Source organism: Micromys minutus (genome assembly GCF_963924665.1).
Source record: "Micromys minutus genome assembly, chromosome: 10".
Classification (NCBI taxonomy): domain Eukaryota; kingdom Metazoa; phylum Chordata; class Mammalia; order Rodentia; family Muridae; genus Micromys; species Micromys minutus.
The window spans coordinates 29373787-29397546 of record NC_137979.1 but is presented as its reverse complement, the minus strand read 5'-3'; the positions used below and the strand labels follow the sequence as shown (position 1 = coordinate 29397546).

Here is a 23760-nt window from a genome sequence, read left to right as displayed (position 1 = left end):
TTATGTTTTCTTTTCAGTGGCCAGTTCTTACTAAACCTTAAGCCATCAGTTAACAGCGTTTATTTGCATTTGTGTCAAACTTTGTTTTCTTTTCATTCTCTAAATTTGACTTTGTGTTTTTGTTTTTCTTTTTCTTTTTCTCAGGTACTCTCTGCCCTTGACATACTCCAGCCTCCACACATTGACTATTTTGAAGAAATGTATCCTAACCAGGGAATGTGAAAGAAGGGGACACTTAAAACTATTGTTATTTAGCCTGTTCTGTACTAGCTTCTGGGGGCTTGTGTCATGAATTACATTGTCTCATCCTTGCAGACATGGTCGGGTACCTAAAAAACCAGGTAATTCGAAACCCCAAATATGTGCTGGAGCTCACTGCTAATCAGATGTTGTGTGCTGATACAGATGGACATCTGGGCAGATGTGTATTTAGTCTCCTTGTAGTTTTGTGAGCTACATGATCACTATCCCATTTTGCAGATAACCAAAGAAGCAGCCATGTTGTACAGGATCCCCTCGGAATGGGTGGCTTTGTCAAGAGGATAATCTTGTCCTTGCTTTTAACACTTGAATGGAGTTAAGTTCAATGTGTTCCATGAGAAAAAAGTGGTGGTGGTGGCTATTATTCATTTAGATGTCAAACACACTAAGTTCTGTGCACCTATTTATTTAATTCCTATAGTAAACTGCTATATGAGGCAGTATATTCATTCTCATTTTACAGATGAGAAAATTGAGGCACAAAAGGTAAGAAACTTGACTGAGATCATAGAGCTAGAAAGAGTTAGGATTGATCTTTAATTTGGTTTGACTTGAAAGTGTCATGTTCTCAACTCTTGCCTATATGAATTCCCCCCCTTTCAATAATGTTGTCTAAGGATTGTTTGTATACAGAGTAATAATGAACAGTAAAATAACACCTGCAGCAGCTTCAGAGATACAGATAAAGCCGGCATCATAGTTTCCTTTCCATAGTTAACCCAGTGAAGCTTCACAACAAAGGTGGAGAGTGAGAATCTCGTCACTGATTGGTGACACCCTGACTGTATGGTTTATTAAAAGTGAGGGAGTTTATGGATACTTTAGGCCTGTTACTGAAAAAGCAAACCAATTTCTGATTCAGCACTAAAAAAAAAAGAAAGAAAGAAAATCTCCCCTCTTAACACTAGTTGCAGTAGCAGGTAATTCTACTGTAGACAGTTGTCTTTGTTAATTTTCTTAGAAATGGGTACATTGAAGTGCTTTTCGAGGAGGAGAGAGCAGATAAGCTGGCTTGGAACTGGACACACCTTATAAGGTTATAGGACTGTCCACATAGTTAGGAAGTTTCCGTATGATAAACCAAACTATGCTATAATCTTGGTGAAATTTTAATCCATCGATCATTATTAAATTAATGCTTTCATGCTGTGTAAGTTGGTGCACACTCTAAAGAAAGGACTGTGTGTTGTCTAACACCTGGGAAGCAGAGGAGCAAGAATTAGTTTCAGGGCTAGCCTGGGTTACTTGATGTCTTGCAAAGCAAACAGGAGTAGTGAGATTTGATGATCACTGGTCCTATTTTCATTACAAAGACTGAATCACTTGAAGAACATTTGATGGCTTACTAGAAAAGCTTTTACTTTTCACTGTCAACAAGCATGACCCCTTTACCTCTGAAGCACTGGACAGAAGTAGAGGCAACAGCAAGAAGAATGTAGTAGAATAACCAAGGACTAGCCAGATTCCTGCTTCATGATCATTTCATCTGTGTCTGGTCGGTCTTGTTTATTCATTCAGCCAAAGAACTGTTATGTGTATGACTTTAAACAAATTTCTGTGAGTACAGACTTTCAAAAGAAATTTAATGTGTCCTAAACACTTTACTCCTATCTTCATTTTAAGATGAAGAAATTCAGAATTTGGAGAGATGGTTGAGCACTGGCTGTTCTTGCAAAGGACCAGGTTTGATCCCCAGGATCTGCTTGGCAACTCACAACTGTGCTAGCTCCAGTTCCATTTGATCCAATGGCCTCTCCAGGCACCAGGCACACATGTGGTATGCAGGCAAAGCATTCATATACATAACATCTTAAATTAAAAAGAGAAATAAAATAGCTCATGGATGTAGTAGGATATGCCAGGAGAATAAAGACGAGTAATGTCAGAGTTAAAAGGCAGGGAGGGGAGTTGGCATGGCTTCAGACAGGAAAACAAACGTTTCAGATCTCCATCAAAGGATAGGAAGAGTTTAGACAAGTGGCACTGAAGAGGGTGGATGTTCCAGTAGAGTAGCAGAAACAAACTGCAGTCTTTGTTTGGCTACAGATTAGCATGCCCCTGGTCCGAGCTGGGCCTAGGTTGAATGTTTCCAGGTTATTAGCCTCCTTCTAAAAGCATAGATAATAAGGGTTCACACAGATGTGCAAACAGGGCAAGATGACTTTACTTGGAGCACACAGTACAGATTAGAAAGGGGAACACTGAAGATCGACAGCTGGCCACATACAGGAGAGTTCTCCAGGACCACGGCAGACGGTTCCTTTTCATGGGGCCTATTAGGAGGAGAGTTTGGGTGCTAAGGGGTAGAGTTTGGGTGGTTCTTTATTTTGGTAGATTACTTAGGGACACAGTTTGCCTTACAGTGCATGCACCCAAAACTAATTTAAAGCCAGATCAGCCTTTCCATTCTTTATGCCCACATACATTGAAAATATATCTGAATAGAAATTGTCCAAATTTTATTGTTGTTAGGGGCAGATATATATATATATATATACACTTGTTCAGAGGGGGTTGTATATGTAGCCCTGTTCAGGCAGGAATCTGAGAGAGTTCTGATGTAACTGGGTGCATTGTTTGGAGGGGGGGTTATAGGCATAGTCAGATAAAGGCGTTCAGATTAGAAGAGGGAGGAGGCTTAAGACCAAAACCAAACATGGTCCCTGTGCTTGCTCTCCTCATATCTCATGTTGTATTGGGAGTAAAATCAATGTATTTTGCAGCTTGTGGACTAATAATGTTCATCTTTTACTCTGAATGTATTAGGAAATTGTTCAAGATCTCAGCTTTTGGTAAATGAAAACTATAGTATAATAAAATGTTGCCAGTGTAGATAGAAGCTAATTTAAACAGACAAACAACTATTTTTAGGTGCTCAGATGTTGAGACAGATCTCATGTAGCTCAGGCTGGCCTCAGACGTGACTAAGGACAGAATGACCTTGAGACGTTCATCCTGCCGCCTCCACCTCAGCTGCTGGAATACAAGCACGTTCTCCACTTTGCACAACTGAAATCAAACCTAAGGTTTAGAAAAGTATCTGCTTAGCTGCATCTACAACTATGAAAATTGTTATATTCATTTTTAAAAGCAAAACTACTCCAAAGTCTTTGTGGTTTCTGTTGATTGGGTTAGGGTCTCAATCTAGCCCAGGTTGTCCTATAACTTGTCCTATAATCCAGGCTGGCCTCAAATTCGAGTTTCTTGGCTCTCAGGCTATAGATTTTTATGCATATGTGTTTGTTTTTGATGGTTGCTATTGGTGATTATCAGACTCCCCCTTCTTCTTTTGACAGATACAGCTGGCTTTCTCTTTGCCAATGCCCTTTGTGAAGGCTGAAGTTTGAAGTAATACCTTTTTGTTTGGGGTGCTCTTCTGGTTTCATTTGTTTTTGAGGCAGGCCGTGTACCCAAGGCTAGACTTAAAATCCTGATCCTCCTACCTCCACCCCCAGATGATGAGATTGCAGGTTTGCACTGCACTGCCACGTCCAGTTTTGTACAGTGCTAGAGGCTGATCCCAGGGCCTCATGCAAGCTGAGCAAACATGTTAGCATTTGGCACATCCCCAGCCTTTTTGTCTCACCATATATACACTTTCGGTTGTGATAACAGAGACTCGGCCAACAACCTCCTGGACTGTAACAAACTGCTTTCCTTTTTTTTCCCCCTGTTTTTTATGATGGTAGAATTTTCAGTCAGTTTATTTTTTTAATCATTCTTTTTTTAAGATGTGTGTCTGTCTGTCTGTTCATCCATCCGTCCGTCTGTCTGTCTACATGAGGTCAGAGATATCCAATCCCTCTGAAGCTGGGTTATAGGCTGTAGTAAGTCATCTGCTGAGGGTACTGGAGACTGAATTTCAGTCCTGTGCAAGAGCACTGAGCGTTCTTACCCAATGAGCTGTCTTTCCAGCCCCCATTATTTTTAAGTTAGTTTTAAATTGAAATTGAGGTAGTTTTAATTTGTGACATTCTATACAATACATTAGTTTGCTTTAAAAGGAAGAGGAATTTGCCGTTCCAACACTTGAACAGAATGACCTTTTACTCCATTGATTGCTATGGAGAAGCTTGGGCATGCTTCAGAAAAGGTCAGTGGTTCTCACTGAAGCACACCGATGCCTCTCTGCTTGCAAACTCACTGTGCTTTTTGTTGCAGGGGTGATGGTGAGACTTGGGGCTGACCATTTGTTAAAAGAGAACATAGCTTGCTTGCTCTGGCACATTGCTGTTTTGCTTGTCTTCAGAAAGCATTGTTTAAAATTGACAATATCCACAAACCAGAGTCTCTTGTCCACATATTTGATGCTTTCATTTTCATTTCAGTTGAAATTTTCTTCTCTGTGGACTTGATATGAAAAGGAGGGGGAAAGTAAAGAAAGAATCCATAAAGTCTTATATTTATGGTTAGAATTTTCCTTCAGCTAGGTATGGCAGGAGTTTAGAATTCACATTTGAAATGGATTACATGTTTTAACTGTTGTTCTTTTATCAGAGAATCTGGCTGGGGGAATTTAGTATACCATAGTATGCAGGTATTTACTGTGTCCTTTGGAAAAATCACGTGTATCACATTGAAACAAAGACTGTTTAAAGGCTCTTGAGCCAGGCCTGATTAACTTCAGTTTGATCTCCAGAACCAACTCCCCAAAATTGGCCTCTGACCTCTATAGGCAAGCTGTGGTGTGTACATGCATATGCAAGCTCACACTCTTAATCTTGATTATGACTTTGAAAATATTTAAAACCAGGTTTAATCCTGGGATTGATCACATATGGGAGCTGGAGGCTGGCATATCTGTATGCCTTTGGAAAAAGGCCATTTTTTTGGATGAGGAATTTTTATTTTGTATCCCAGGCTGGCCTCAAAGTGGAAGTTTTTCTGCCTAAGCCTCCTCGGTTCTAGGAATGTATTACATGACTGTTATACTTGGTTTAAGATGAAGATTTATTTAAAAGAAAGAAAAAATAATTGTAAAACTTTCTAAATGTAAAGCCTGAGGCCTACTTAATATTTAATATTCTAATTTGTCCTTCTTATAATCTGGCTTATTGTTGGTTGCTGTGCAGTGTAAACTGGAAATAGATTGATCTGTTTCCATTATTTAAAATCAGTAAATAAGCTAGGGATTGTGTCACCCACCTTTAATCTCAGCACCTGGGAGGCAGGGGCATGTGGATCTCTTGCGTTCCATTCCAGGCCTGCGAGGTCTACAGAGTGAGTTCTGGGACAGCCAGGACTACACACAGAGAAACGCCATCTAGAAAAGCAAAACAACAAAAATCCGTTTTAAAAAAAAAAAGTGATTGGGACTAAAGTTAGCTTGATGAAAACATCTATTTTATAGGAAATAGTTCAATACAATGGGTTCTCCATTTTCTCAAACCAGTTAAATCAGTTAAAGGCTCTTATTTTGTTCTATAAAAGTATACAACATCAATAGTTCTTTGCACATTGTGTCCTTCAGTAGCCAGCCTGCTCTACTTTTGAATTCTAGATAGCTAATAAGTATTTAACACAGCAGGTATTTTTAATTTTTAAAGACTGGGACTCACTGTGTAGCCCTAACTGGCCAGGAACTCAGTATGTAGACCAGACTGGCTTCAGACTCAGAGATCCACCTGCCTCTGCCTCCCAAATGCTAGGATTAAAGGCATGCACCTCCATGCCCAGCTAGGTAATTTTTATGTGACTATACCACAACCTTTCTCATGTGCCCAATTGGAACTGCTTCAGTGACTAGCCCTATTCATGTGCCTACTTAGCAGTGTTGGTTTTGCTTTTTGTTTTTTGACATGTTGCATAACATCTCCATAGTGTAGAGGAAACATTTCTAATATTTTACAAACCCACATACTTCTCATTCTCCGAATGTTATAATAAATTGTTTTATTTGCTTTTTGGTTTTTATTTGTTTCTTTTAGTTCTCAATGTGTGGTGGTACGTGTGAAAGCCAGGAGTCAACCTTAGGTGTTTTTCTCAGTTGCTCTCCAAAGTAAAATAGTTTTATTTTGTTTTGTTTTGTTGGTGTTTTGTTTTGTTTTTGTTTGAGACAGAATTTTTCAGAGTAACAGCCCTGACTGTTCTGGAACCTGCTCTGTAGACCAGGCTGGCCTTGAACTCCAAAGATTCTCCTGCCCCTTTCTCATGAGTGCTAGGATCAAAGAGACGTGAGCCAATAGCGGCTCTCCTCCAAGCCTTTAAAGACCAGGTCTGTCATGGATCTGGAGCTCCTTGACTGAACTAGCCTGACTAACCCCAAGCCCAGGGAGTCTGCTGTCTGTGCCTCCCTAGCACTGGTACTACAGCACGCCACTGTGCCCAGCTTTTCTCTGTCTGCTGGGATTGAACTCTGGGCCTTATGTTTATATAGCAAGCATGTTACCACTCTCTCCCTGCCCTGCATCAGTTTTAATTTTTTCTCTTTTTCTAAGGTGAGCTGGCAGACCAGACATGAGAATATGAAAATTGTCTTTCATTCCCTGTTTCCATATTTTGTTTTTGTTTTTATTTTGTTTCGGTTGGTCGGTTGGTTTTTGTTTTGTTTTTTTGAGACACAGTTTTGCTGTATAGGCCAGGTTTGCTTTGAACTCACAGCACTACCGGTGTGTTCCTGCCTCCCAAATATACTAACTTTCATGCCTGGCCAGAGTATTCTGATATTAGACTTTCTAGCCACATGACTCCCTTTCTTGTGAATACAAAGACTTGGTGGCTCTTCGAATATGTATTCTTGGTATTGACCATTGTTCTAGGTTTATTTAAAAATCCTTATGATTGGTTCAGAATTCTACTAGCCTGCAGTCAAGGAGGGGGAAACCTCCTGCAATGACAGAAGCTATGGCATTCTGTAATTCACTCCTAAGTTTGAAATTTTTGTGTCTTACTGCTTATGTGATCTTGAGCATGTTTCATAATCTCATGGTGCCGGAGTTTCCTCAAGAAATTTGAAATGAGACGGATGAGTGGGAGAGGATGTGGAACAGTAGTCAAGGAAGGCCTGCTAGAGCTCGAACTCAGGGATACTATAAGAAAGTAGCAGGGTCTGCTAAGCACACAGACATGAGTAGTGGACTTTCTTTCTTAAAATAAGTTTGTATTCTGGTCATCTTTACCTGCCACTCCTTCAGCCCCACTCCCACCTTCCTATTCCTCTGGGGTTTCCTGTCTGCTAGACTTTTTGTTTTGTATTGTTTTTTAATGAACCATACAGTCCAGTTTGTGCTGTCCATATATAATGTGTTTGGGGTCATTCTAACACCTGTCAAAGACCACACCTTTAAAAAAAACCTATACCCCAGCAGCTCCTCATTATACTGCAAGACTAACTGACTTGATCTTATCTGGTCTTGTTCACACGGCTATAGCCACTGTGTGTTCATGAGTGCCAGACAGACTTTCACAGAGTTCTGGAACAAGCCTATTCTGGATATGGTAAAGAAGGTGTTTAGGTTTTTTTATTATTATTATTATTATTATTATTATTATTATTTTAATTTTTAAGATTTTTTTTTTTTAGATTATGTGTATGTGTAAGCCTGTGGAGGCCACAAGAAGCCTCCTATCCCCTGAAGCCCAACATAGGTGTTGAGATAGTAAAGATTACTTTTGGTTTGTTTTTAAACTGTGTGGGAGTTATAGGTGGTTGTATACTGCCCAGTATAGGTGCTTCAAATCAAATCAAGTCAGGTTCTCTGTAAGAGCAGTATCCACTGACCATCTCTCCAGCCCTAGAGGGAATTAATTAAGTTCATTGCTTAATTTCTTTTTTTTTTTTTTTTTTTTTTTTTTTTGGTTTTTTGAGAGAGGGTTTCTCTCTGTAGTCCTGGCTCTCCTGGAACTCACTCTGTAAACCAAGCTGGCCTCAAACTCAGAGATCCTCCTGTCTCTGCCTTCAAGTGCTGGGATTAAAGACTTGTGCCACCATAACTGTCAATTTTCTTTTCACAGATTTATTTTTATTTTACGTGCATTGATGTTTTGCCTGCCTGTGTATCTATGAGCATGTTGGATCTCCTGCAGCTGGACTTACAGATAGGTGTACATAGCAGGCATTTGCTGCTGAAAGGAGAGGAAGAATGTGCTGAAGAATGAGGATTCTTTAGCTTTGACCTGAGGCTCTAAGATCACTCTCCAGCTCTGATCCCCTCTGTGCTGACCCCCAGATCTCTTTGACAAACTCCATTGTGAGCCTTGATGCCCTATTGTAGATAAACTTAGACTAAAGGAGAGGCCAACTTGGAAGTCCCAGCCATAGGGACCCATGCCATCTCCCTATGTACACATGTCCCTGAACTTAGGAGTGGCTTCAGGGTGGCATCCTGCTGCTCCCACATCTGTCCTGGGGAATAGAATATTCACAGAAATCAGTAGATGTAGTCCCTTCTAGTCTGCAAAGACTGCTGGGACTCCCCACTTGGTGGCCAGAGGGTTATCCCTGAGCAATGGTTTGGTACTGGGAGTCTTTATGCCTAAATAGAAGTGTGGGTGGTGCTAAGTGCCCCATGAAGAGCTCTGGGGCTATGGCATGGCTGGAGGAGTTGAGTAGGGATAGGGGTTGTGGAGTGGGGGAATGGAGCTTTAGAGTGATAGCAGAGCCTCAGGTCAGGGCATCAGGGTCCTCTTTCTTCAGCCCAGACTCTTTCTCCCCTGGCAGCTACAAGTGGCCACTAGCAGCCTGATTTTGACTACTTTTTGTTGGTCTCTCTCTCTCTCTCTCTCTCTCTCTCTCTCTCTCTCTCTCTCTCTCTCTCTCTCTCTCTCTCTCTACCCTTTCCAACTCCCAAACACTAGATAGAAGAGAAAAAATAGGTAGAGGGGAACACAAGCAAAGTTATCAGTAGACTTCCTCCTGCTGACTAGGGGCATGTAGTTCCTCGGGCAGGTTTGATCTTGGCCATTCAGATATCTAATTTCTTCTTTCTTCCTTGCACTTGACTACTTAGTAAACTGTGACCAGCAGCTACCGACAACCAACACCTCCAGCTCTCGGGGCCTTGCATTTATAATACCTTCTGAAGAGTCCCCAGAATTCCAAATGTTGTCACACAATTACAGAAACTAACTGCACTGGCAAAACCACATCCCTGCTAGATCATGAGGCAAATCATAGCTGCTATGGATAATCTGACGCAGCTCTATATCCCATATCCAGGATTAAATCAAAAACACAGTATTTCTGTGTTTTCAAAGAAAACAAAATTCTTACTACATGTGTGAACTGCCATGTGGGTGCTGGGAACTGACTTGTCCTCTGGAAGTGGACAAGCAGTGCTCTTAACTGCTGAGTGGCCGTCTCTCCAGCCATAGAGTAGGATTTTTAGCTGTTGGGCTGGGAGATGGCTTAGTGATTAATAGCACTAGTTGTTGTTCTAGAGGATCCGGGTTTGAATTTGTATCACAGTCCCAGGCATCAGTCCGTCTGCACTGCTGAGCACCGGTTACTCATGTCCTGTGTGGACCCACATGCAGGCAGAACATCTAAGAGAACTTTAAGGGTGTTAGCTCTTAATTTGGAATAGACTAACTTTTGTACCTTGTGATCTTTTTCCTTGAAGATATGGTTTAATACTCAGCTCAGTAGCACAGCTAAACCATCTGTTCAGACTGGATCCTCCCCGGACCTTCCTGCTTTTCCATTACTTTTACCAACCTTTCTCACTAAGTAGATTTTTATCGTAAATTGCTGCTTCAGCCTGAAATCTCAAGAACCTCCTCTCTCTAACAGTTGTCACATCTTTAAGGGCTTTGCCAACCCTTCCTGTCCGAGTGAAGGTTACCAGAGATTTAGTCTATGACAAAATCCTAAGGTTATTTTTAAAAAGAGGCTGTTTAAAAGTTCTGACGCAGTTGGAAATTTTCCCTTCTGTCCTTTTAAGAGTGTCACTGTAGTTGGAACAACTTATTCACACTAGCTCTTTGAAACACCTCTGTTCCAGGTGAAGTGGGGGTTGGGGGAGCTCCACTCTAATCTTTCACCTCTCCATTAAAATATAAATATATCTCTAAACCTCCCCAGCTGGTGCGAATGAAATGCACCAGCTCTGGACTTTAGAGGATCAGATCTACAAAGGCACACCTAATTTGAGCCTCTGAAAAGCCTGAGAACCCCTATTATCATCTCCTAAACTGCTTAGCCTTCTGCTTAACCTTTGATTGTTAGCTGCTTGCCAGACTTAATTCAGGTGTGGGGGGTTTAAGGAAACTCCTGGGACTGTATGTATTTGATCTTTTCATGTCCCACTGTTGTGACTCCCTTTCTTTCTTTCTTTTTTTTTTTTTAAGGTTGCTAGATACCAGGATGCATGTGCTACGTGGAAACCTGGAGGGTTCAGAAGCAGCTATAAATACATCAGACTCACCTTAATTGGAGGATATGGGGAATCAGTGGGGCACTTAGCTACTTCACAGACCAGCTGTGTCTCCTGCTAGCAACTCGATTTGAGCACAGTACCTCAGGAAACTTAATAGACCTAACAGTAGCACAAGTCTGTATTTTATCTGTGTGCTCTTTATTTCTATGCTACTGGTATTTCTATGCTTAGCCCTATGCATGTTGTTAAATATTAATACCCTGGATCACATAATTGGCCATAGGTTTAATGTTACATATCTAATTGGAACTCTTTTTCCTCTTACTAATACTTACTTAGAGGAAGGAGGCAAGAAAGCCAGATGGTAGAAAATAGGATTAGGTTGTACTGGACCTGGTGGTGAAAGCTACTTAGGAGGCAGAGGTAGAAACTTCAAGGCCTGCATGGACTACAAAGTAAGTTCAAGGCCAGCTATTTTTATTTTATCTACTTATGGAGGAGGGGTGCTTACACAGAAGCTGAAGAACAGCTTGCAAGAGTTGGTTGGTTTTGCCCACTGCACCACTTTGGCAGCTCAGGCTTTGGTTTTGGGGGTGTGCAGTGTTCACCTGCAAGGTGCTAACCTGTAGCTGGTTGTTACCACTCTGAGCCCACAACTGCAAAACCTTTTGCCAATGCCAGAAATCCACATGGGAAGTTCCCTGAGTTCTCAAAGATTGGCTCTTAGAGTTGTTCTCTATTGTAGTTTTCATTTTGTAGGAAACCAACTATATAGGCCTACCTTTTTTTTAAAAATTTATATAAGTATTCTATGTGTACTACTTGACTTCATGACAGATGAGGGCATCATATCTCATTATAGATGGTTGTGAGCTACCATGTGAATGCTGGGAATTGAACTCAGGACCTCTGAAAGAACAACCAGTGCTCTTAACTGCTGAGCCAGCCTAACTATGTACTTCTTAAAGCGACTCATTCCTATAGAAAACTTTCTGGCACAAGAACTTTTTGTACATATGTGACTTAACTCTAAAGGAATGTACCTGTGGTGAACATAATGTTTCCCAGGACCAGGAAAACTTGCATGAGATTGCATTAGTACATGAACCACAGACACTAGAGAGATGGGCCATCTCAATAGTTAAGAGTACCTACTGCAGAGGACCTAGGTTCAATTCGCAATACCTACTTAGTGGCTTACAAGTATAAGTAACCTAGGTCTCAGGGGATCTGACACCCTCTTCTGGCCCCTGATCACCAAGCATGCATGTAGTACACAAATAATACATGTAGGCAAAACATCTATACACATGAAAAAGAAAATAATTAGATAATAAGAATAAAAGTGCACTGCAAGGCCAAAAAACTAAAAGATAGTAAATGAGTAGCCGGGAGTGTGCATGTTTATAACCTCACTATTTGGGAGGCTAAGACAGACCAGCCTGAGCTACAGGGTAATATCTTTCCTTAAGAATGAATAGTTTTTTCCTCCTTCAGCAATGATGCTCTTTTGAGATTGCTTGAAATCACACTCGCTCAAAAGAACTATGTTGAATGGTTGTCAGTTTTCTTCTTTACTTACATCCTTTTCCTTCACCTGGAGTCTTTCCCTACGGAACCTGGGACATACCTGGTAGGAGGAAAGATAGAAGGATAAGAACACAGTTGAACAGTTTTTTTCAAGCAGTCCTGAGTTCATAGTCTAATCCCTTACCCAGCTTGCCAACTTCTGACCTTGAGAAGGTTGGTGTCACTTTCTTACTGGTGGATGAATTATGTATGTCCAACATCTGGCAGTGAGGTTTAATAAACTCACCCTTTCTCCTCATAAGGATGATGGCTGCCACCTCATTCCTTTTCCCCTTTGTGTCAGACACTGGCAAGAACATCATTATGCCTACTTTATACGCACAGAAATGTGCAAAGTTATGTAACTTGCTTAATGTTACCAAGCTGGTAAATGACAGAGTCAAGATTGTAACCCTGATCATTTGGGGTCTGCATCACAGCACCTTCCCACTGACACATTCTGTTCAGCTTCTCGTTTTCAAAAATCACTCTTCAAGTCTTTTTCCCTTCTGAAGTGTAATTATTTTGTTCTTTGCTTGTTGTGTGATTTTATATTTCAGGGGCTTTCTTCATTTTTTTCACAAACAGTATGGTTAGTTGAGCAAGGGCTGGGCTCTAGCACCAGAGGTCGGATTCAGGCTCAATGCTACCTCTGACTCATTCATTTACCCTTCTAGACCCCCTGCTTCTCTATGGAATGAGTTTGAAAATAGGGTTGACTTTTTTCAGAGTTAGTGGGAGTAGACAAAACAAAGTCAGTGGACGTGTGTTACAAAGTGAAGACTGTAGCAACTGTGTGTCCACACATGTAACAATCCAGTTTCCGTGTTGTCCTTGCTGTGCTGTTCTTGTATGTCAGTGTCAGTCTCTCCTCAGTCCCTTGACTGTTTGCCCTGCATTCATCCATCTTCTTTCTCTGTCCTGCCATTGAGCTAGCATGCTCTCTACACCCACTTGGTACCCAGTCAGTATTTATTGATGCTAATGATGATGGTTAAACAAAGATGCTCTTGGCATCAGTCCTGCAGCCTCTGAGACTGCTTGAGTAATCATGACTTCCTAAAAACAGAAAAGTACTCAATCATCTTACTGTTAATAGAAGGTCAGAATTTGATGTCAGCGTTTGTGGTGATTGCATTGCTTTTTTTTTCTGCAGAATTATCTTTGACAGTTGGGGCAGTCAGGATTTCTGGGATGACGCTGATTATTGTGCATTCTTAAATTACTTCCTAAAGTAGATGTAGCATTATAGGGATAGGTTAAGTAAATATTGATCATAGTTCACATTTGTTTTAAGTGAAGCAAGAGGTCAGGGAAAGCTTAATGTTGAGGCTCTAGATTAATTTTCTAATCTTACATCTTTTCTACATCAGAGTAAATTATACAAACCTGATTTTACTTCTTTTTTTTTAAAGAATTATTTATTTTTATTTTATATGAATACACTGTAGCTGTCTTCAGACACATCAGAAAAGGGCACCAGATCTTATTACAGATGGTTGTGAGCCACCATGTGGTTGCTGGGAATTGAACTCAGGACCTCTGGAAGAGCAGTCAGTGCTCTTAACCACTGAGCCATCTCTCCAGCCCCCTGATTTTACTTCTTAACACCCCTCCTTTTCCCTTCCTCTCTGTCCCCAAGCCCAAGCCTCATTTCCTTGATCCCCAGGAGCCTTTTTAACCGTTTTCCCGCTGATTCTGTCTAAGCAGCCTTTGTGGCAGTCTGTCAGGAAGTGGTGTTTGGTCACTGTCATACACAGCTCTGTTGCTGACACACTAGTGTGCGTTATTCTAAAGAATGCCCTGTCACTGAGGTTAAGTTTGTAACTCCATTACCAGTGATCCTTTTACATGACTTTATAAAGATCATTTTTACTTGATTATGTGCATCCTTTTGTGTCTGGATAGGAGCACATGCACATGGGTGCTGTTGCCTTGAGGTCAGAAGACTTGGCAGCAGATGCCCTACAGCTGAAGATAGAGATTTTTTTTTAGTGATATGTAAATGTCTTTTGCAGAGAAATATGAGCATGTGACCAAAATAATAACTAATACCCAATATGTGACATTTCATCTGATAGAAAGTAAAAAATGATATTTGCTTATTCCTTTTTCTTTTTCCTTCTTTCTATTGTTGGGTCCTTGAGATTGAAACATGACTATGGATGTGCTCTTATACCAAGCTGTAGGACCAGCTCTCTTTATTTTGAGAGAGTCTCACTGAGTTGTACAGGCTGGGCTTGAACTCACTCTGTAGCTCAGGAAGACCTCAATGTTGGGGTCCTGCTGCCTCAGCCCTCTGAGTAGCTCATGGCATCACTGAAAAACACCCCAAACCCAAAAAGTTAACATGGTAACCATCCTTTTCTAACTCCTCCTGCTGCTGGTGCAGAACCCCAGGTCCTTACCATTTTCTGAGCTAGCACAGTGTTTCTAAGAAATCCCAACCCTGCTTTTATTTACTTTATCATCTAATGATTTCCAAACTTAGCTTCTTCAGCTTGGACTTCTCATCAGAGCTTGACTTGTATTTCTGATAATCTAATTTATAATTTTTTTCTGTTTTCCTATTAAAGACTTTTTTACATATTTTTTACATACTTTTACATATCCCTTTATTTTACTACAGCCCAAAGATTACCCTGGAATCCCTGTCCTTTCTATACATGCATGTACATACACATGTGGGGGGAAGGGAACACATTCTGTTTTATTTTCTCTCAAAATTAATAGAGACTGTGAAGTGATTTAAGTAACCATATATGGTTTATATGGATGAAGAATTTATATGGATGAATTTATGAATTTTCAGAGTTAGTTGTAAAATTTGACTAACAGGATAAAAATTAAGACTGGAGACAGTGAATGCTCCTATTTCAAGAGCTGGAAATAGGCAAAAAAGAAATAGTGAGATTTGGACCTGAGATACTTTTTAATTAATTAATTTAATGGGCATTGATGTTTTGCCTTCATGTTTCTGTGTGAAGGTCTGAGATCCCCTAAACCTAGAGTTACAGACAGTTATGAACTGCCAAGTGGGTGCTTGAAATGGAACCTAGGAACCAACCTCTGGAAAAGCCACCCCTCTTAAACCCTGAGCCATTTTTTCCAGCCCTCCTGAGATACCTTTTAAAAACCTTTGTTCTTTTTCAGTTACTTGAAGAAGGGTTGCATGATTTGATATATCAACTTGATGTTCTACAAAGACAAAGAGTCAGACTTCAGCATCATTAAAGCAGGTTTAAATGCAGTATTGTATCAGGCATCTTAACATCTCCCAGCCGCAGAATATTTACTACTTGTAAATAGGAATGCCTCCATAAGATTGATCTGTAGGCCAGCCTATGGGGGGCCATTTATCTTAAATAATGGTGGATTTAGAAGGGCCCATTTTGGTTGCCCTGAGCTGTTGATCTCAGTTATGTAAGAAAACAGGCTGAGCAAGCCAGTAAACATAGCCTCTGCCTCACTTCCCACATCCAGGTTCCTGCTTTTAGTTCCTGCCCTGGTCTTTCTGCAGGGTGGAGTTGTAGGATGTTCCCTATGTTGCTTGTAGTCATCATGTTTTATCACAGTAGAAAGAAGACTATAGCATTTGCATACCATGGTTGATTCACAGCACGAGGTTGTAGGTGTATAAATCAGGTTCCAGTGGAGAAAGCATGGAATAGAAGTCAGGAACTCTCAGAGCATGGGCTGAAGCAATGGCTCAGTAGTTTAGAGCATTTACTGCTTTTCCAAAGGACTTGAGTTCAGTTCCCAGCATCCAGTTTAGGAGGCTTTCCAACCTCTGGAGGTACCTGCCCTCATGTGCTCCTACCACCCCCACCCTGCTTTCACAAACATGCAATACTAAAGATAACTAATAGAAACGAATCTTTAAAAAAGAGAGAAAGAAAGAAATGGAAGGTAGTCTTGGCTTTACCCTGACTAGAAATGTGACCCCCACTAAGTCACATAAACTTTCTAGCCTGCATTTGTATGTCTATTTTGGTAAACATCCTCTGATAACCAGTATTTGAGAGAGCAGTAAAGAGACTTGAAATCTTAACTTTCAGAAAGAAATCAACTTCTTAGAGAGCAACACAGAGACACTGTTTTGTCTTGAGCACCGGAAGGCTGGGGGCTGTGGTGCCAGCTCCCAAACCCGATTGTCATTATCCATTCCCAGCCTTCGTTCTTCTGAAGCAAATCAGTACATTTTGAAATTCATATTTCATGGAGCTACTTAACTAATTGCTGCAATCAGCAGCAATTTATTTTATAACAGGGTTGTTCAAATCACTCTGAGGTTGGCACACCATGCGCAGTGTGTTTTTAATGATCTTATTTTTAATGACAAGTTTTTATCTAGGAAATGGTTAATCTGCTAATATTCTCTCGGAAGCCAAAGCACTGGTTCTATAGGTCATCTTTACCTGATGATAACTTAAAAGACCATCGCAAACTCATTGACCCAGTAGGTACACCAGCTGTTAGAGAGGCTGTTCTATTTAGGAGGACCAAGAGAGGGTAATAGTACCCTGTTTTTACTCTTGTGTGGAGACCCTCATTAAATTACTCAAACAATAATCAGATAGATGCTGTTCTAGTTAATGGCACCTCTGAGGCCCTGTCAGGAGAGCTTTATTTAATGTGCAACAGACCTGGAGTGATGCAGGTGCCGTTTTGGCCCTCATTTAATTTAAGCTGCTTTAGTTGGCATGGCAACTGGTTTAGACATCTGGGAAACATCATGCTGGGGATTGAGACTTCAGAGGATTTTGCTGGAGCAAAGCAGAAACCTTATAATGCAGTAAGTGTTTCCTCTGGGTTCTGCAGATGTGGTGCTTGATTTTTCAAATTCAGGAACTGTGTTTCCTGAGAAAAAATTTAAATGTCCTTGTGGTTGGATTGTTTTGTGTGATTTTTCTTTTTATTTAAATGCTCCATTCATGGAATTAATATGTGTTTCTTTTTAGACTACTATGCTAAACTTAAAGCATAAAAAATATCATTTTCTGCTGTTACAATAATTTAATACAAGACTCATCTTAAACTTTTCAGAGTTGTATGTTCAAAACCAACTAAAGGGAGTAAGGACCTTTCTTCACAAAGGTGAGCAGAAGGGAAGAGTCAGCTGTCTGTTAGATCGTCTAGACTTCTGATTTACCTAGAACTTACCCAGTTTATTATTTTCTTACAAACTGGACTTAGGAACAACTTGAGTAATAAGCATCCATTTTAATTTGTCTGCAAACACTTTCCTAGAAGTTGGCTGGAAGTGTTTTCAAATTCCTGGGTCCCGAAGACAGTGACATGGTGATATGGCTGCTTGGATTTGGCAGAAGAAAAGCCTGCTGCTCTTGTTTGTGAGGATGTGTGCACACACATTTGTGGTCTTAGTTTGGAAGGACTGGCTTGTTTCAAGTCATGCTCTATCTAGTGGTATGAAATTCTTGTCAAACAGTATTTCAGTTTATCCTATATTCCAGTTTAGGTGTGAACTTTATCTTGGCATGGAGTCTGTAATGCTGTATGAAGTGTTGTTTTTTTTGGGGGGGGGATTGTTTTGTTTTGGTTGGGGTTTTTTGATTGTTTGTTTGTTTTTCCCCAGAAAGGAGTATTTAGTTATAGAGTATCTAATGTGGCCAGAGAGATGACTCAGCAGAATACCTGAATTCAGTTTATAGCACCCACATCTGATAATTTACAACTGCCCCCTTTTTTTAAAATGCAGTCGACCCACTGATCTTTTGTATCTTCCTCATAAGTTCAAGGTAGATTTACTAAGTGCTAGTTGCTCGTCTCTCTATTTGCACGCCAGCTGTCACACTGACACTGCAGTTTCTGGTGTCACAGCTGGGCTACCAGTCCTGGAGTGTGGAAGGCAAGAGAAGAACATTGAGTGCTGGAGAAGAAAGCTGTCAGTAAAGTCGGTAGACTTGACAGACATCCAGCAAAGATAAGTGCTTCAGTGTGTCCTTTCTTTAGGACTTGTTTTCCCAGAAAACTACAAAGATGTACTGAAATCTGCATAGCATATAAGCAGCAGGAATCTGTTCTGTAGATGGGAAATTTGGTGTTGAGACACCTGATGGATTTTGTGCCTAACAAGTGCCTTCTTGGTGCAGCCCTAACGAGCTCCCTCAGGCCTCTTTATGAGGACACTAATCCCATGCATGAGGGCTCATCCCTGATCACCTAATAACCTCCTACAGTATTCTGGGGTTAGGATTTAAGCATTAGAGACTCGGGAACACCAGCGTCCAAATCCTTGGAACACAATAATGGCATCTGCGTGGGTTCTTCCATCTCACTTGGTTTTCCTCTATGTAATGTTCATTTACTTGATCTTTGAAACTTAGAGAGCCAACACAACTCAAGGATTGAAGCCAGGAATTATGGCACATACATACTTGTAATCCCAGCACTGGGAAACTTGAGGTGGGATGAAAGTTGGAGGCAAGCCTTGGCTACATAAAGTGAGACCTTTTTCTCAAAAGTTCTGCATAATTGTGCCTGCTTAAGTTGATGCAAAATTATAGTGTTTTTCTATTTGTGTCCTGTGATTAATATTTCTTAGAAAAAATTAGTATATTCAAAGGGTTAATGTCTTAAGTCAGGCTTTCTATTCCTGCACAAAACATGACCAAGAAGCAAGTTGGGGAGGAAAGGGTTTATTCAGCTTACACTTCCACATTGCTGTTCATCACCAAAGGAAGTCAGGACTGGAACTCAAGCAGGTCAGGAAACAGGAACTTAGGCAGAGGCCGTGGAAGGATGTTACTTACTATCTTGCCTCCCTGGCTTGCTCAGCCTGCTTGCCTATAGAATAGAAGACTACCAACCCAGGGATGGTACCACCCACAATGCCCTCTCCCTCACCCTTGATCACTAGTTGAGAAAATGCTTTACAGCTAGATCTCATGGAGGCCTTTCCTTAAGGGAGGCTCCTTTCTCTGATTACTCCAGCTTGTGTCAAGTTGACACACAAAACCAGCTAGTACAGTTAATATCCTTAATATGGAAGTCAGCTTTACAAGTGAAAATGCATTATAGTAGAAAATCCAGTAAAGGGGCAGGGCGTGTTACTCAGCTGCAGGAACGCTTGTCTGGTGTCTTAGGGTTGCTGCTATCCCTATGGTGAAACACCATGACCAGAAACAAGTTGGGGAGGAAAGGGTTTACTAGGCGTATTCTTTCACATCACTGTTCATCATAACAGGGAAGGAACCTGGAAGCAGAAACAATTGCAATGGCCACAGAGGGGTACTGCTTACTGGCTTGGTCCCCATGGTCTGCTCAGCTTACTTTCTTACAGAACTCAACACCATCTGTGTGTGCTGGCCCCACCCATCATGGTTTGGGTCCTCCCATATACTCACTAATTAAGAAAATGCTTGGCTGCAGTTGAGGCTCCCTCTTCTCTGAGGCTTGTGTCAAGTTGACATAAAGTAGCTAGCACAGTAGCATGGATAAGCCCCTGGGCTGCATTGCATAAACAAGGCATGGTACTCATCTGTAATCCCAGCCTAGAGAGTGTTGGCAAGAAGAACCAGAGCACAAGGTCATCCACAGCTTTATACTAAGTTTGAGGCCCCTTGAGCATGTCTCCAAAAAAAAAAAAAGTTAGGGGAGTGTGTTTACTATAAGCAAAAGGATCTGAGCTCTGGGGCCCAGAGCCCAAGGCTGCCATCGGCTGTGGAATGGGACTGGCCTGTGATCCTCGGAAAAAGAAAATTGGGAAAGGACAAGATTGACTCTCACGACCGTGTTCTTTTCAGTCGCTCCTGCTCACACATAGGAGATGATCAGTAAACATGTCAGTGGTTTTTAACCTGAAACTGTCATTCCTTACTACAACCATATTAAAATGTTAGTAAATGATTAAAAGTTCCGACTTAACAAGCAGAAACCTTGGCTGACTGCAATGAGAGTGAAAACCAGGTTGATTATTACAGGATGTTTAGAAAGGCTCAAAATTGGAGGCATCAGGTGTCTCCTCAGAAAGCAGGGATGCAGGTGAACCACAAAGGACTGATTAAATGCTGGGGGGGGGGGGGGGCAGCAAGACAGCATCCTGCAGCCTGCAAGAGAGCGGTACAAGGTAGTTTTCCTGGACGAAGTACGGTGATCCATAATGCCTCTGACTCCGTCTCACCCTGGACCCTTACAGCACAGTCTGCGTTTCTAATAGGGCTCTTTTCTGGGAAGATGGGTTCACCTGAGAGGATCCACGCATAACTGATGTGCCTTTGGATAGCAGGAACATAAAGCTTCAAGGGAAAGTCATGACACAATTAAAAGGGAAATATTAAATAAGCACTTAATGTAAAAGATTTGAACAGCATGAGAAATTGTTCACTATATTTTAAACCTAACATGATAATTATACAAGAAAAAATCAGATTCACATAAAGCTGTATGTAATGTTTGTTTCAAGGTTTAAAATAGTAAAAAAAAAACTTAGATTTTCAACAAAATGGACTAATTAAATGATATTTCTGGAAATGAGTGTAGTGGTACAAAGCTGTACTTTTATTACTTAGAAAGTAGAGGGAGGATAAGGTCATTGTTGCATACTGGATCCCAGGCTAGTCTGAGCTACATGAGGCTGTCTTTTTAAGTATAAAAGCAGGTTTGTTGGGGAGCAGCTCTTGGGTGGGCTCACTGGTCCCAGGGAATGTTGCCAGGAGACTCACCATGCAGACTGAGACAGAGTTGGGGGTGTGCGGGGAAAAGCACGGGCTAGAGGGGATGAGAGAGAACACTCAAAGGAAAAGGAGACTCAGTTCAAAGGCAGGAGCCTGGGCACATCTCATCTTTTACTTACATAGTTGCTTAATTCCTGGATTGTTCAGCTTCAACAAATATTTTTTCCAGTCTTCTCTATTTCTACCTCACTCCTTGGAGGAAGCTGGAATGTTTTTAAATAGATTCTAAGAATCACATTGCTTAACTTATAAATGCTTAAGTATGTGTTTCTGCCAAGTACTTCATCAGAACATAGTAAGTGTGGCATGGTGACATCTAACGACATCAGTTTACTCCTTACCACCCATCCACGATTGCCTCCAAGGTCTCTGAGACAGGTTCTAAATGGAGCCCACATATTTGTACTTGGTTAAGTCTCTTGTTCCTCTCCCATCCCAAGCATTCCTTCCTTCCCTCTATCACGTGCACTTTTCCAGGAGGCAGGAAGGAGAGCCTTTGTTAGTTAGGCTACAAGTACAGTGGTGGTTGGTTCTCTGGGAAGAGGAGTGATCTTGGTTAGTGTGTGATCTTCAAAAGTGACCAGTGCCAATTAATCCCACCATTCCAGAATCAGAGATAAGCAGATTTCTGTGAGTTCAAGACCAGTCAGAGCTACATAGACCCTGTCTTTAAAAAATTTTTTTAAAAAAAAATTTAAGCCACAACTACTCACTACCTCCTACCTGGGCAGCACTGGGGTTGGGTGTGTCCCCAGCCTGTTTGCAGGCCTCTCTGCTTAAGGCCAGGTTTCTTAGAGGGCTTGAGTTCTCTAACAGAAACCTTAAACATGATTATTTTGTCAACAATAAAGTAAAATCCAATGTATAAATAAAAACAAAACTGTGTGCTGGCTGCTGTGTTGGGAATCTAAAGCTACCATCCACCGGCAGGCTTGATGAGAAGAGGCCTGACAGCAGCTAAGCTCTGAAGATGAAGCCAGCAGGGCTTTCCCATAGAAAGGTGGACACAGCAAGGATAACTAATGGTTTGTGTTTGGTGCTGTGAAGGAAAGGAGTAAGTCTGGACTTGAGTATTCAAAGCGGTGGATGTAACAAAGGAAAGTGCAGAGGACCAAGCCTGGGATGTTCCTGCATTCAGAAGGGAGGAAAGGAGAAGGGACAGAAAAGCCCCCCAAGTGTCCCGTGCTTCCCCATCCGAAAGCAGTGTTTTAACCACATGTCACATGTTAGCACAAATTCTGCCCTGCTTCTGTCTTGTCTTTCCTGCACACTTTTGAAGCTGTGAATTGAAAGTTACCTATAGAAAAGTTCCACTTTACAATTTAATAAGTTTTAACAATACCCAGGGTAAAGCATGTCTATTCTAATAAAATATAACAAAAAAAAAAGGCATTTCTTAATTTCTGTAACACTTATGTATCTTGTAAAAATACTGAATTCCACCTTCTCGTGGCTGCCCAATCATCCAGCTTTTTGTCATTTAAACAAAAACCTGAGACTACATCTGAGTACAGAGCTTGAAGTTTAGTAACAGGTTTTCATATACATGCAGAGTTAACCAAATGGAAGGTTACATTGCTCTGATTGGGGAGAGTCTTGGATTTGAATTCTTTGGGCAATACCATACTTTGTAAAGTAATCCATGGTTGATGGATTGGTTGTGACCTTTTTTGCTGGTGGTTTAAAATGGGCTCACCAACCCACTTGTAAATTTAAAGACCATCCCCATTACTAGGTAAAACCTTGAGATTAACAGATTTTCACATTTGCCTTGGACTGGTTGTTGTTTAAAAGCATTTGCTTTAATTTTCTCTTTTGGAATAATTGTATGGAGATCACTTGGTTGCTTCAGTTCTTAGACTTGTACATCCTTTTAAATGTAGGCACTGTTTAATCCTGTGGTCGCTGGAATTCTCATCTTCATTGGCCTGTCTAGAAGCTAGCTGTCTTCAAACTTCCCAGCCTTGAGAATGGATGTTACCCTTTAAATCTCATGACAATGAGGGGATGGGGGTCAGTTCTCTGACATCTCCTTAACTTAACAATTTGAAGATATGTTGTCACAGAATTGATGCAGAGTGACCTACATAAAATTATCGTCTCTCCTCAGCCACTCAGCTCAGATCATGTCAAAGTTTTTCTTTATCAGATTTTGCGAGGTAAGATTTCCCTTTATCACGAAAAAGACAGTGTGTTTTTATAAATGAGTCATTTTTCTCTTTGTTTGAACTTTATTCTGGCTTTCCAAGCCTTCTTCCGCAAAGACATTTTTGTTTGAGCCAAAGTTGTTTCTCTATTTTTGTGTTTGATGTTAAGTGGTCTGGGGGTTGGAAGTGCTAGGTATTGAGCTCAGATCCTTGAGCATATTAATCACATCCCTGTCAAGAGGCTTTTAAGGTTGCTAAGTATTTTTTGATTTCTATTTCATTAGGGCAGAGAAGGCAGGCAGGTGGATTAATTGAGAAGGCAGGTAACCAGTGGTTTGTCACAAATCCCACTGCCTGCCTTTAGCTCTTCACAGAGTACGCATCAGATAACTAAATTAAAAAGTGACTGTTCTCAATGGAAGACGTCCATCCTTCAAGCCAATTATTGGTGGTCTTGTGTGAATGTTACCTGAGTAACATAGCTGAGTCCCACTCAACTCAAAGTGACCCTTAAAACCCAAAGCAGATGGAGAAGGCCGAGGACACAACCGCTAAGTCAACTCCTGTCAGAGCACAGGACGAATGAGAAGCAGTTGAGGCCAATGATTGATTCCTCCTCTAGCCATCAGCTGTGTCCACAGCTCTACTGTGACAGATGGAGTATTTAAAGCTGAAACCACTTTCTTGTCTGGTGAAATAACATTTTCCCAGTATTCACAGAATTAAATTCTAGAAAGAAATTGAAAATCAAGGTCTTCCAACGATCAAAAA

The 23760-nt window shown here is 41.0% G+C and overlaps 1 protein-coding gene across 1 annotated transcript in view; it reads left to right on the top strand.

The window, feature by feature from the left end:
• Positions 1-23760, top strand: part of NLK (nemo like kinase) — a 115660-nt gene that overhangs the window by 71882 nt on the left and 20018 nt on the right. The window contains exons 3-4 of the mRNA XM_080924266.1: positions 145-200; positions 22895-23001. Coding sequence (XP_080780392.1) covers positions 145-200; positions 22895-23001 — 163 coding nt within the window. The remainder of the gene's footprint in view (positions 1-144; positions 201-22894; positions 23002-23760) is intronic.